This window comes from Micromys minutus, assembly GCF_963924665.1.
Source record: "Micromys minutus genome assembly, chromosome: 22".
Taxonomy (NCBI): domain Eukaryota; kingdom Metazoa; phylum Chordata; class Mammalia; order Rodentia; family Muridae; genus Micromys; species Micromys minutus.
In genome coordinates, this window is record NC_137957.1 from 46294141 (window position 1) to 46309753 (window position 15613).

The 15613-nt window shown below is 42.2% G+C and overlaps 1 protein-coding gene across 1 annotated transcript in view; it reads left to right on the forward strand.

The window, feature by feature from the left end:
- Positions 1–1577: 1577 nt before the first annotated feature.
- POLR3B (RNA polymerase III subunit B) overlaps positions 1578–15613 on the forward strand; it is an 88126-nt gene continuing 74090 nt past the window's right edge. The window contains exons 1-7 of the mRNA XM_080935283.1: positions 1578–1723; positions 6997–7029; positions 7215–7271; positions 7359–7423; positions 10906–10981; positions 11912–12012; positions 14289–14380. Of these exons, the coding sequence (XP_080791409.1) occupies positions 1652–1723; positions 6997–7029; positions 7215–7271; positions 7359–7423; positions 10906–10981; positions 11912–12012; positions 14289–14380 (496 nt within the window). The 5' untranslated portion in view covers positions 1578–1651. The remainder of the gene's footprint in view (positions 1724–6996; positions 7030–7214; positions 7272–7358; positions 7424–10905; positions 10982–11911; positions 12013–14288; positions 14381–15613) is intronic.

A 15613-nucleotide genomic window follows, 5' to 3' on the forward strand; every position in this document is an offset into this window, starting at 1 on the left:
TAAATAATTTATCTTATATGTGAGTGTGGGGACGGAGGACAGTTCTCTTAAGTTGATTCTTCATCTACAATGTGGGTCTTGGGGGTTGAACCCAGCTTGTCAAGCTCTGAGCCATCTTGGTATTTTTTTTTTTTTCTTTCATCACCTGGTTTCAGAAATCTACCAGCACAATATTTAGAAGATACAAGCACTGACGTTAAACAAGCTATCTTGGTAAGCAGATTACCTTGGGGCCAGATTAATAAAGACATCAGAAAGCTTATACTTAGACATTTTAAGAAGTTCCTTATGATTTCAACTATTAGATGCTGTCAGTTGTATAGGTGAAGTATTAAATGGTCAGCAGCATTGTGCACACTCATGTGACTCCATCCACCCCCACAGCTTCCGTATTTTCCCAAACTGAAACTATCATCAAACAACCGTTGGCATCTTTTACTTCTTCCCACGGGATTGTTCTTCCCATCGAACATGCATGAGCTCATGTCAAGTTTCAGTCACAAACCCCTTTGTCTTCTACCAACTCTTTGTGCATGGGTTACTACTATTCATAGAGACTTTTAGCAGTGTAGCCTAATTTTTTTTTAATTAATGTAATGCTAAAACTTTAAAATTCTATTAGCAATTCTTATGCTTCCTCCATTGCCATCTTTGAATTCCATCACCAAGTCAATGTTCTTAATACATTATCTTTTCTTTAGAGACAGGCTCTCATGTAGCCCAGGATGGCCTCAAACTTGCTAGATAGCCAAGGATACCCTTGAGTTTCAGGATACCCTACTACTTCTAGCTTCTAAATGCTAGGTGTGGGCTACCATGGGAGGTTTATGGGCAACCCCTGGTTTATTTGTTGTAGTGGGGAACAAACCTATGCACAGTACAAATTCCCCCCTCTTACATTTTCTTCTAGTGTTTTGTTATCGTATACAGAAATATTTAATTGACATAGGATTTAGATGTAATTTCTCCCAAACCGTTAATTAGCCATTCTAATATAATTTATTGGGTTTTTTCCTACCCATTTAATTTTGTGGGGTTACTTTACTCCAAGATCACACATCTGGGAGTTTAAGTGACACTTATTTTGTGGCAGTTTATTGACACTAGAGCATTTCTCCCCACCATATTATGGCCATTCCTATGGCAGTTAATGGCTGTCCATTACACACAGGTATCATCAACTATTTAAGCAACCACTTATTGAACACGAAAAGTACTTTTCTCTTTTGTACTATGAAGCATACATAGTTTAGACTGAGTTAAATAGAAAAAAAATCTGCTTTAGAGGTTCATGTTGTGGCCATTGTGTATTATCGAGTCATTTTTCAGATTAGTTATACAGTTAGAACTACTATATTTTCAATCATTTTGGGGACACTGGAAATAAGACAGTCTGTTGGGAATCTCGGATTAGCCCTGCGAGACCTCGGAAGTACAGCAGAGGGTGCAGTTTTCCATATCCGGCCAGGTCACTTCCGGGTTCCTCCGCAGGTTAGGCCCGGACCAGGCGGAACCTTTTGAAGCGCCTCCAGTAAGTGTTCAGCGCAGCGGGGACACTTAAAGACAGCGCACACCGCTCTCCGCGTGCTGTTTGCTTGCTGCACGGGCGGATGTGAACATTCTGCCGACGTCTTCCTTTACCGTGAATGGAATGGACGTGCTCGCTGAGGAGTTTGGGAGCCTGACTCCGGAGCAGCTAGCTGCGCCGATCCCGACTGTGGAGGTAAGCGCTGTGAGCGCAGGCAGCGGAAGAAGCTGGAGGCGACTGAGGAGGCGTTGCCGGGACAGTTTTTGGGAGGACGAGGGCGGGACCCTAGGCTTCTGCGCATGCCTAGAACTTCTGCACATGCTCAGAGTTCCCCATGTGTGAGCCTTTACCAAGTCTGTATCCTGCGTGTTTGTAGCAGCATGAATAGAGATCTTTTAATAGCGTCTTCAGAGTAGAAGCTCAGCCAATAGCTCTCTGGTGATTTTCTAGTTCAAGTGTGCGCTGGCATGAATTGGCCCTTGTGTATTCTTCTCTGAGGAACAAGTATCTTTTTCCGATCTCACCTGGAAGGACCTTTAAGTCCAGAGTTTCTTTGTACTGCAGGCTTAGTTTAAGTACCTTGAATATTCCCCCGCCCACCCCACCCCCATTTTTGATCTTGTATTTTCTGACTTGCCCCTATAGCTTGCATCAGATTCTTAAAAGTTAAGTGATAATTGCTCCACGGTGAACTGCCTGATGAAGTGCAGTTGCTGACATGATTTTGTTTCCTGAGAGGATATATAAATTCTCTTTGAGCCTTGATGTCTTTTGGCACAGAATAGATCTAGGACTGAAGATGGTCGAGGAAGAAATTCAGGCAGAGGGACAGTCTGAACACGACCCTCAGCCAAACTATCAATCAGATGTTTCAGAGGAACTGAAATAAATCCAGTGGTGCTGTAAAAGATAAGTTTCTGGTTCTGAAATGTGTTAGACTTTCTCCCTGGGAATAGTAAAGTACCATTGAAGAGCTTAAACAGGAGCGACATGATCAGTGACTGTGTGAATGTTAAGAACTTCCTTAGGTGGCTCAGGGATTGAGGACTACTGGTTGCTCTTCTAGAACACCAGGGCTTGATTCCTACTGTCACAATTCAACAGGGTGTGGGGGCCCACGACTTTAATCCCAGCATTTGGAATGTGGAGGTAGGAGGATCACAATCTTGGTGTCTCACAGAGCGTTTGAAGAGTGAATTCCAAGATTTTCTTAATTAGGGAAAATACACGGTACAGTTCTCCAGTGAGAATTTTGTAGATTACGGTGTTGAACCTTCCTCCCAATAGTCCTTAACTGCAGCATCACATGTGACTCTCAGTGTCTTCCAAAGGAACCACCACAGTGCTGTCTGGTCCTTCTGTTTGTCTTTCCTAACCCTAACCCAGCATTTGAACCAGTGTACCAGCTCACTGGAATCTGCTATCACCTCATTCATTACCTTAAGCTTCTTCAGTGTACCTCCCTCCCTCTCCTCACCGTATCTAACCCATAGCAGACAACCTCAGTGTTCTCCGCCAGCGCCTTCAGCCCTGTGCGCTTCTGCTCAGCAGCTCCCTTTATTTGGAATGCCTCCCTCATTCACTCACCATGCATAGCAGTTTAGCTAGCATCTGTCATAATCCACCCCACTGCACACTTCTATCACAGCACCCACCACGTGTCATTCCATTTGCTTAACATGCCTCCTCTAGTAAGCTAATGGCTTCTGAAGTCAGGAGTACTCAGTAAGATTGATTAGTATTTCTTTACCTTATCAATGAATAATAACTGACCCCACAGCTTGAGTACCTTTTCCTACCGTGGTATAATATGAAGGAAAAATATACTAGAAACGATTAGTTCAAATAAAATAAAATGTCTAGAGAGTGCTAGAGAAGATACAGTTGGGGACTTGAATAGTAAATAGGCTCAGCTAGAAGGAAATGGCATTTGTTTATTAACTTGGCATACTAGAATACTGCTCTAGTAAGTGCTGTTCATATAGATTACTGTTCATTAGTTCAGTAATGAAATTGGTGCTTACTTCCCACGAATTATTGAGAATGATCAGTATAAACAAGTGCAGTGTCCATTTCTGAGTCTCTGGGGTCATTCTAGGCCCCTCTTTGGCAAAGGCAGTAACATCGTTCATTATGTTCATTCAGACCTGAGAACCCCCCACTCCAGCAAGTAAGACTGTTAGAAACACATGAAGGTCAGTGACAGACACTGTGGCAGGAAGGAGCCAGTGCCTTTCTAAGGAAGAATGATTGACACACAAAATTTAATCTACAAATTAAACTTGAAAGTTAAATTAGAAAAAAACCCACCAAAGATAGTATAAGCATACAAGAGGAGAGCAAAAACAAAACAAAACAAAACAAAAACAAACAAAACAGGGCAGGTACAGTAAGCAGTGGTGGGAAAGAGGTGGACAAGTAAGCACTGGCCAGATTTGGTAAAATAAAAGAATGTGAAGAGACACCATGACCAAGGCAACTCTTACAATAGAAAGCTTTTAATTGGGGGCTGGCCTACAGGTTCAGAGGTCAGTCCATTATGGTATGCATGGTGCTGGAGAAGTAGTCTTATACCCTGGTCTGTGTGCAGGCTGGGAATAGGGGGGTTGGGGGTGAGGAGGATAGAAAGACACACATACACACACACACACACACACACACACACACAGGGGACCTGGCAGGGGCTTTCCTGGCACAGGCTTCAAAAAGGCCATAAACTAGGCCACACTTCCAAGTCCTTCTAATCTTTTCAGAGAGTTCCACTCCCTGGTGTCTAAGCATTTAAATTCATGAGCCCCTGGGCCCATTCTTATTCAAACCACCACATTCTAAGTGCAGTGGGCTGTATATTTCTAAATTTAAGCCATTCCCTGGAATGGTGTTAATGTTTAGAATTCTGTTGCCAACTCTTAGGCTTTCTCTCTATTGGCATCCTTGAAATCCTTCACCAACCTAATGTTATTTATACGTTTTCTCGCCTCATGGAGGTTTTACACAGCCCAGGCTAGGCTTGAATTGATATAGGGGAGACTCTGCTTCTGCCTCTAATTGCTAGTGCCTGGGCCACTACACCTGGCTCAGAGGCTGAGTGAGAACAAACCAGTAGAGAAGGCTGCTGAGTATGCCTCCAGGAGTTGGGGTGATTAAGTATGGGAGGGTTTCCTGTTTTTTCTAGAGGAGACTAAAAGGTCTGTGTTTGTGAAAGACAGTGAGTTTTCCACAAGGACTTTATACTTCTCCTGTCTTTAAGATAGAAGGAATTTCACTGGACCCAGAGGGGAAGTTTTGAAATATGGCAGCAGGAATTTGAAGAGCTAGATTAGTACATAGGATGACTGTAACAAGGTACTACAGCTTGATAGTATAAAAACCCAGATGTTTAATTTCCCACATTTCTGAAGGCTGTAAATCCAAAAGGAAGTTTACAGAAGTCTGGGAAAGAATCCAGCACGTGCCTCTTCCCTAGCCTCTGCTGGTTTACTGAGCCTTTGATGTGTCTTTGGCTTACAGGAGCATCATGCTGACATCTGTTGTCATCTTTACCTGACAGTGTCCCTGCATGTGTCTGTCCGAATTCCCCATTGTTATGTGGGCACCAGCCATGTTGAATTAGAGTTTACCTACTGACTTCTACAGTCCTGTAGGCCAGGCCAGATGGAAGCCAGTGTAGGAATTTAATCCAGCTTGTAATTTTGGTCTTCATCCTCTTTCTCTGCTTAACAGGATATAAAGGAACATAGTATTACACAAATACTGGGTGTCACTTGCTTTGGCATTGATAGTTGCAGATACCCAAACAACTATTACCCAATATATGCTCTAGAATATTTCCATCACCCCTAAAAGTTCTCTTACAACTTTTCAGCCCCTTTCCCCCCAAGAAACCACTCTTGCTTTCTATTACTAGAGACTGGCTTGCCTGTTTTCTGGGCTTCCCCACATCATTTCTAGATGTTAGAAATATTCATATTCTCTCCATCTCTGTCTCTCTCTCATTTTTTGAGACAGGATCTCACTGTGTAGTGCTGAGTGTCCTGGAACCAGACTGGCCTCGAACTCACAGAGATCTTCCTCCCAAGTGCTGGGATTAAAGATTCGCACCCGGTTCAGCTTTTCTCATTTTGTGCAACTTTTCCATTGCTCCTGGGCAATCTCACTGTCCCTTGACTTTAATAACTAATCCATAATTTATACCCCAGGGTACTCTGTTTCTAAGTTCCAGACATCTACTGCCTGTTAGACATTTCTACCTGAGTGTCTAATTGATATCTCAGACGCCTGACAACCTGCTGCCCCTACACATGGCCCCTTCCTCTCATACTGTCAGTGTTGGCTCTGTGCCTCTGCCTCCTCAGACCAGAAACCCTAGCGTTCATTTTAGCTTCACTTTTCTCCAGGGATCTGTCTAGTCTGTTGTCCGTTTACTGGCTTTGCTCAAGCTTATGTCTGCTAGCTAAACAACTTCACACTTCCTACCTGTACTGTTACCAGCCTGGGCTGTCGATTAGCTAAGTCATTGCTCTGCTTCCAGCCTTGCCCATTCCCACCAGCATCCAGAGCGAGCCAGTCAATACACACAAGATATTAATGTCACCCGTCACTCAGACTCCACTCAGAACTTGCCACTGCCGCTCAGGTCCCTCAAGTTAAAGCTAGTTTTTGTTTTCTTGATTTTTTTTTTTAGTTTATTTTATAATATAAATATAAATTTATTATATAAAGTTTATTTTATAATATAATATAAATATTCTATCTGCATATACACCTTCATGTAGTATAGAACTTAGAAGATGGTTGTGAGCCACTATGTGATTGCTGGAAATTGAACTCAGAACTTGATTGCTGGGAACTGAATTCAGGACTTCTAGAAGAGCAGCTAGTGCTCTTTACTGCTGAGCCATCTCTCCAGCCCCTAAAGCCTTGTTTTTTTTTTTTTTTTTTTTAAGTTGTAAATTGTCCACAGAGTATTCTGACTTTAGACCCAGCTGTACCCAGCTGTCCAGGCTCCCTTAGCAAATAGGATAAGTGAAAAGAGGCTGTCCCCTGATGTAGTGGTCTACAAGGCCAGTCCTCAAACTCAGGAGGCGTGGCAGTTAGCTGTCTGTCAGTGGAGAAGCAAACACCCATGAGTACTGACCTGCAGAAGCCTTGAGGTAGCCTGAGGCTCTGGTTCACAAAGAACACCAGGCTCGGACTAACAGTTCTCTTTCCAAGCTGTGATTCTCACTTAGACCATGAGAATAAATTTGAAAAGTGTTTTATTATATGTAGGGAAACCTGTGATATCTGTGTATGTGTTTATGTGCATGTACACCACAGAACCCTGATGTTTACAATAGCAACTGTATTATAAAATGTCCCATTTGGTTTACTTCTTTCTGAACTCTTGTGATAAACTTGGAACACCACAGTAATTGTGTTTTGTGGTCACTACACATGTTCTCATGCGTGTATTGTTTGATCCACAGGAAAAATGGAGGCTGCTCCCGGCATTTTTAAAGGTAATTGCTTGCTATTTAATAATAATTAGTTATTTTTCATGTGATAAGTCATTAGACGGTTCTTTAATTTTTGTTCTTAATAAATACATTTATTAATCTTGCCCTCCCTTGTACTGGGGAAACGTTGACGGTTCGTGGCCTGAGTGACTCGTGTAAGCTGTTTGTTGCTGTCTTTTGTTGTGTAGGTGAAAGGTCTGGTGAAGCAGCATATAGATTCCTTTAACTATTTCATCAATGTAGAGGTAAGCATCCAGAGTCAAGACCAGGTGTAAACTGAGGACCCGTTGCAAGCAAGAGCTCTGTCCCTAACTCTGCACTTCCTGCCGCAGATAAAGAAGATAATGAAGGCCAATGAAAAGGTTACAAGTGACGCTGACCCCATGTGGTACTTAAAGTAAGAAACCAACTGCTCTTTGGTGACTCTTTTTGTTTTCAAATACTGCGGTAAATGTGCTCACTGTCAGATCTCTTGTAATGCCACTGTTTTAGCGGTAAAGTGCACGTATTTGACTTTCATTGTAAATCATTGTAAGAGCTAATTGAAAAGTTACTAAAACTGTTGTTTTAATTCTTTTATGTAAGCCTTTGCTGAGTTTTATATATAATTAATAATGATAAAAACATTCAGGATTTTTTTGCACAGCCTGTTTCTACATTGTATAGAACCAGAAAGTCACATTGTAGTACTGCCCACTGAAAGGAGCCTGACCTGATGTTTCTTCCCATAGGTGTCCTGTTTCTTGAGCCAGAATCAGTCCCTGGCCCATGTTAGGCTGTCTTACTATTGTCAATTCTACCAAATAAGAGTAAAGACCATTACCGAGATTCTGTGGCCAAAGTATGCACGCTTTTCTTTATAAAGTGGGGGTTAGGAAAACAGCATCAGACATAGGAGACAGTGGAGTTTATGTAGCCCCAAACCTGTAAGACTAGGAGGTTTTCAAGGGTTGGGGAATTTCCAGAGAAATGTTGGTTATGTAGGAACTTGACTGAACATTCAAAATGATTTGGCAGAACATCTTATCAGGGCAGAGCCTAGAGGTCGTGGAACATGTCAAAGTCTAGAAGATGAGCCAAGCCCTAGTCAAATATGAGTTTACATAAAACAGGAATGAATCTGTTTTCACCTTGTAATAAGATGGCTTCTAGTCTGTGGGTACACAGCTGAGTGCAGTTGCCCATGGAGGTCAGAAGAGGGCATCCGATCTCTTGGAGGTGCCTGATGTGGTGCTGGGCATCCAACTTTGGGTCCTCTTCAAGATCAGTAGTACATGGTCTGAAAGTGCTGAAACATCTTCCCAGCCCTGAGGTTGTCTTGGTTTCTTCATCTCTGAACCTGATAGTCTTACCTGGCCATGACACTTTTGAATAGTTTGGTCAGGTTTGGAGAGGGTCCTTCAGTCTGAGTGTCTGGATACTTGCTCATGATTAGATTAAGTTACACATTTTAGCAAGAACATTTCAGCAATTTTTTGTGCCATTTTTATTGATTCATGTCATGTACAATGTCAGTATCTTTTAGCACTGCGTACTTGAATAACATAGTGTCTGCCTTTCAGAATTCTCCATTGCAAGGATGTGATTTCTTTTCTTTTTATAACAAGCATCTGTGGGGAGATCTTTTAGACAGTGCAACTGTCAATATTTTCATCGCTAATTTTATTTAATTAAAAAAAAAAACCTCTCGTGCCTGGGTTTGTATTTGTGGAACAAATGCCGTACACAGAGCTACGTGTATAACCTCTCACCGCTGGTTTTGGTGTGCATTGAGGATTCTTGTCCATCATAGCTGCTACTGTGAGGGAAGTCTCTCCCATCATGCCTTCTGCTTTTAGTATTCCCACACCATCATCGTGCCTTTCTGTAGATTACTCTATATCAATATCATGAGTCTAGGCTCGCGGATATTTAGTTTTTTCTGTCGTTGGTTATTCTCTTGCTCAGATTATCTTAGCTTTGCCTTAGGGAAATTCTTTGACTTGACACCATGTCCTGTCAAAATATGCTCTCATGGTGTTTTACCTACTTCGTCACTTTCTGGAACCATGGGATACAATATATATATCGTTTTTTTCTTGTCTCCATCTGGGAAGCAACCACTTCTCCAACACGCTTTGGCCCCTTTTATTGGAAGGTGACCATATAGGCACTAAGGACTTAGCACTATTAAATACGTGTAAATGCATTAACACATTCATGCACACGTGTGTATTTCTGTGTCCCATCCATTCTGTTTATATTGGAGACCTTAGACTGATTTCTTCTAGTCTCAGCCAACAGTACCAACTCATTCTAACCAGCTTCCTTTCCCTTCCTGTGACTTTACTCCTGACAGTGAGAAGTTTGGCTCTTGTTATCAATAATTAATTTTAAAAAGTTTCAGTTCTATATTCTATACAGAGTAACCTTGGGATTACTGATCCATCTGCAAGAATAATGTTTGCTAACTAGAGGACAGATGTTTGCAACCCCTTCTGTCTTCAGCTTTCTGGGATACAGGACACAATCAAGCTGCTACATCAGAATACTTCCATTAGAGGGTTAGACCTGCGCACACAGTATCTTCAAAAGCTGCTGATTCCCTCCCAGTTCTTTTTGTTTGCTTTAAAGATATTCCTCTCTGTAGTCCTGGCTCTCCTGGAACTCACTCGGTAGACTACGCTGGACTTGAACTCAGAGATCTGTCTTTCTCTGCCTTCTGAGTGCTGGGATTAAAGCCATGGGCCACCACCACCTGCTCCTCCCAGTTCTTTTTACCCAGTTTCCAAATACTTCTGGTTGTCAAGAACACCATTAGTTTCCCATTATCCCCTCTTCTTTTGTACCAATGAGCATACGTTTGCTCCCTGTTCTCATTGTAAGTCCTCCCCTTTGTTTAATACACCAACATCCCAAGTGCTCACCTGTGACAGGCGGTACCTTACATGCTGCTGTTTTCATTAGGAATCATGTTTATGGAACCATAACTCCAATATGTGTCTTTTAGAGATATTTAGGAGTCCAGAGGGAGGGCTGTGTGGATGAAGTACTGAGTTTGGATCCCACACCTGCATATAAAAGCTGTGTATAGCAGTGTGTACGTCCAACCACGGCACTTGGGGTATGAAAACAGGCAGATCCCTGGAGCTTGAATGTAGCCAACTTCATTGGTGACTTTTCTGTTCAGTGAGAGACCCTGTCTCAAAAAATAAGGTGAAGGGGCTGGAGAGAAGGCTTAGGAATTAAGTTAAGACTTAAGAGTTAAGCCTCATATTATTGCTGACAGCCCTCTGTAACTTCAGTTTCTAGGGTTCAGTGCCCTCTTCTGGCTTCTGCGGGTGTCATGCATGCACAGGGTGTGTATTTACGTGCAGGCAAAACATCTGAACACGTAAAATAAAAATAATTTTTAAAAATACATAAGGTGAGGGCTGGAGACATGGCTTAGTGGTTAAGAGCACTGACTGTTCTTCCAGAGGTCCTGAGTTCAAATCCCAGCAACCACATAGTTGCTCACAACCATCTGTAATGAGATCTGATGCCCTCTTCTGGTGTTTCTGAAGATAGCTGTAGTGTATGTATATATAATCAATCAATCAATCAATCAATAAATAGATAAATAAAATCTTTTAAAAATACATAAGGCAGAAAACAGTAGGGGAAGAAACTCTGCAGGAGCACCTGTGCACACAAGTGCATATTCCTACAGCACACACGCGCATGCACACACCACAGAAATACTTCAGTAGCGTCTTCCCTCATTTGTAAGGTTCAAGAAGGTATGTAATTGTCAATTTTGTCATCCTCAGCAAGGTAGGCACTTGTCAAAGACTGAACGATCACACCTGTATATTTTCTGAAAAGGTATAATTGATAATGAAATACTTTGCTTTTCAGATATCTTAATATCTATGTGGGACTTCCTGATGTTGAAGAAAGCTTCAATGTAACTAGACCAGTGTCGCCTCACGAGGTACTTTGCTTGGACTTTGTTTTGACCTAGTGTCTGCTCTTAATGAATATTCTTAAACATTTTTTTTTTAATTGAAATTGGATCCTCTGGAACAGCAGCCAGTACTCTCAACCTCTGAGCCATTCCTTCAGCTCTACATAAGCAATTTTAACTAGTCAGGAATAGAAAACTTAAACTTTAAAATCTCAGACACTGCTGTAAGAATTAAAAGAAGTCTAAACGTAACTTCTAGTGGAAGCCACAGGTGGGATTTAATGCCACATGGAGAATTACGTGTTTAATTCTAAGAAATGCTCTTTTGATGCTGTTGAAGCCACTGGGGAGTTTGCATGTGCTTTCCTGTATCTTCTTGTGTGTCCTTGGTCCTCCACCTCCGTGTAGGAGCTGGGTATCGCAGTGTATAAAGGATGAAGGAATCCTTTAGCTTGTTTTCATGCCAAGCTAACACATGTTCCAACAACTTCTGAAATCCCCCGAAGATTCAGAGGTTGCCAGATTGGTGCGATGAATGGTTTGTGCTTACACTATCTCTAGGTAAGGAGTTCTGTGCTATAGTTTATATGCATATACATATCTTTCTTACGTTCATCATTGTTAACCTTTTGAACAACCCGACCATTAATTATTTTCTATAGACTGAATTCAAGAAGGAACAATCTGATTGCTTTTTTTTTTTAAATATTAGGAAACAAACTAGTGATTTGTAGCGGGTGAGAAGAAAGTAGCTCCTAGGATTATTGATCCATCTTTGGACTGGCAGCACCAGGCGTGCTGTATCTCTATATAGGCCAATGCATGATGTCACCCCCTACCCGTGCCCTGAGGCAGTGTGTCAGCAGCTCAGTGGGGAAAGTTCAGTTTGGTATAGACTGTAGTCTTAGTGGGATTGCTGAAGGGAAGAGGGTCACTCACTGTTTGATTCTATTCCAGTGCCGTCTGAGGGACATGACATACTCTGCCCCAATCACAGTGGACATTGAGTATACCCGAGGCAGCCAGAGGATTATCCGCAACGCCTTACCCATTGGCAGGTGAGAGGCAAGGTTGTTACTGGAGCCACACTGCCATGATATGACCTCAAAGCCAATTAAGTCCTCTTTGCCTCACTGAAGGGTTGGGAAATGGCTCCTAGCTTATAGAATTATTTTGTGGATCCTTAGGGTAAGAGCTGTGGTTTATAATTGCAGAACATTTTCTAAAGCTGAGGAAGTGCTTCTCTTCTCTTGACCCCAGCAATGAGTGCCTCGTGGGTCAGTTCGGAGTTCACTGAATCCTGCACTGCGTCTTGGTGGATCCTGTACATAGTCTTCCTAGATGTTTATCTTTGTGTAGCACTAGTTTTGGAATGGGTTACTATCTCCTAGAACAAGTTTAAAAATAAAGGAGAGTATTAGCTAGTAACTTTGAAACCTGGTTTTTCTAATTAAGGACAGATGTTGAGTCTTCTGCAGAAATAGCTCTGAACTTAAAATGATTTTGGTCTCCTTGAGGTAAACCATGTGAACCTAGATTTCGTTTTAATTTGTTGGGTAATTTAGCTTATTTACATCTTACACACACACACACACACACACACACACACACACACACACACACACACACAGTGTACATGTATAGAATTATATGTGGCCTAGTTAGGGTTCCATTGTTGTGTAGAGACACCATGTTATAAAGGACAACATTTAATTGGTCAGGCTTACAGCTCTATTATTGTCATGGTGGGAGCATGGCAGTGCCCAGGCAGGCAGCTAGGAGAATGGTCTCAAAGCATTCCTTCCCCAGCCCCCATGACACTTCCTTCAACAAGGCCACACCTCCTAATAGTGTCACACCCTGGGCAAAACATAATTCAAACCACCACATATATTTACATATATTTCCATCAGTGTATTCTGCATATGAAATCCCTCCAACATTTTATTTTTATTTTTCCTCCTTTACTACATTTAAATGGGCTTTTTCTTCTCTCTTCTGTCTGCTCTGAAAGGCATGTGTCTCATTTCTGGTTATGTTGCTTTAGAATTAAACTGCATTAACTAACAAGGTTTGAATATAATTTTATTTTTCTAGGAAGAGTAAGACCTTAGGAAGCTTTGATAGGTCAAATCTGTCCTTGACTTTTAAATTTTTGTCAGCCTTTGTTTTTTGTCTTGTTTTTTTAATTTTTTCCTTTAATCCATAAATTCAAAATCATTGTTGTTTTATAAAGTTTACATTTACTTACATTTGTTTTCTTGGGTGTTTTGTCTGCACATATGTCTATGTATTACATGTGTACTTGGTTTCAAAGGAGGGCCAAAGCCAGCATCACATCCCCTATCACATCCCCTGGAATGGGGTTAGAGCCTGTGAGCCGCCATGTGGGTGCTGGGAGCAGAAGCCGAGTCCTTCGGAAGAACAGCCAGTGCTCTTAACCACAAGTCATCAGTCCAGTCCCTTGTTCGGCTTTCCTTTGTGCAACATACATCTTTTCATGTCAGACTTTGATTTTTTTAAAGATTTATTCACTGATATATGTATATAAGTACACAGTAGCTGTTGTCAGACACACCAGAAGAGGGCATCAGATTCCATTACAGATGGTTGTGAGCCACCATATGGTTGCTGGAATTTGAACTCAGGTCCTCTGGAAGAACAGTCAGTGCCCTTAACCACTGAGCCATCCCTCCAGCCCCAGACTTTGACTTTATGTTTATTTTCCATCTTCTGAAGACTTTGGAAAGTGTCTTTCCTAGCTGACCTCCATGTCAGAGTACCAGGTGCAGGCTGTCCCCTTGCTCCCCAGTGCTGTCTGTCTGCAGTTTTCCTCTGCTGACCTGCCTTCACTGTTTCCAGCCTTCTCTTCAGCTGCGCTGTGTTTCTGCTGACTGTCATCTGTTTCTGTGTGGTCCTCTATTTGTTCTGTGTAGATAGTGCTGTGAAGGCTTTCAGACATGTTAGATTCACAGCCTTTCTGCCTTGAGTACGTTGTCCAGGAGTCTGAGTAGGTGTGCTTCAGATTGCTCTCATGTGGCTCTTCTAGAGCGTTCCCTCAGAGTTCGTCTCCTAGTCTCCCTGAGATGACAGTCTTTGACACCGTCTCCCATTTAGTGTTCTCTTCTGAGCTGTGCCATCGTCACTGTCCAGCACAGCTGTAGATCCTTGTCATCTGTGCCAGAAGATGTGTCTGGGGAAATCTTGGTTTTTCCCGTGGTTCTCTCGTGGAATTCCTCTTCTGGGTGGTTACAAGGGGATGCAGGCCCTCTGTTGCTGCACAGTTTTTCTGTCAGTCATGTGTGATAACGCCCTTCCGTTTCACTTTACACAGGATGCCCATCATGCTCCGAAGTTCCAACTGTGTCCTGACAGGGAAAACGCCAGCAGAGTTTGCCAGACTGAACGAGTGTCCGTTAGACCCAGGTATGTGGGTGACTTGGGTGCTCCCCCTCCCCCCTTCTTTGCTCTATTTCTTTTCTGAGTGCTCTGCTGTAGACTTCTGTCTTCTGATGACTCGTTGGACAAACAGTTCATAAAACTGAATATGTCACACCAGCTTTATTCTAGATTTCTAAACATGCTGGTTCTTTTGTTGGCTTAAAGGCTAGTAGCTTGACTTCTGACTTAGTGGCTTAGCTTGTTCTTCCCTTTTGACTCAGTGCGGTAGTTTCTCTTGAAATACTTGATATTTGAGATAGTCCGGAAGCTGCTGTCTAAACTGTTCTACAAAGACCTCAGTAGTCTCTGTTAGATGTAGAAAAGGGAGGAAATGGAAACTTTTTTGCTATTAAACAAATTTTCTAACAAATCTGGAACAATAGCTATTTCTGCTATTGTTCCAGATTTGTTAGAAAAGTTGGAGCAAGTATCGGTTTCCACTGATCATGTGCTTAAGAGGTGGACAGATTCATTTAATACATTTCTTCTGTTGGCCTGGTTTACATGTGGGTAATATAGACTGTTTTTCTGTTACCGTGATCTCCTTGATCAGTAGCTACTTGGAGTGGAAAGCGTTTATTTGGCTTACACTTTCAGGCCACCATCTATCGTTGAGGGCAGCCAGGGCAGGAGCTCAAGCAGGAGTTGGAGCAGAAGCCATTTGTTCCCAGCCTATGTTCCTCTACCTTTATTATGCAGCCCAGGCAGGCCCACCTGCCTAAGGAAGGTACTATCCACACAGGCTGGGCCTTCCCACACATCACTTAGTAACCAAGAGGAAGTCCCATAGACATGCTGCAGGAAAACCTCATGAAGGCTGTTCCTCAGCTGAGGTTCCCTCTTCTCAGTGTGTTGACAGCAGTGTTAAGTAGGACATTTGATCCTCTTGTCAGTTTGACATACAAACATATCACTGTTAAGCCATGATTTGTCCTTTCTGGCTTGTTCTATATCTCAGGTTAATATCATAATATAAAATACAGTGCAACCTTAAAAGTCCCACAGTCTTCAAAATAGCAGTGTTCTCTTTAAAATACCAACTCTCTTAATGTGTGGTTTTCTGTAAAGTCCCAAAGAAGTTATGTGCTTCCTTCTTCCAAGGAGGAACAAGGCATAGTTGTAATCAGATCAAAGAAAAATCAAAATCCAATAAATAAAAAGTTCAGTGTTTGACATCTGAGATGTACCCATGACCTTCTGATTCCAGAAGGCTCAGAC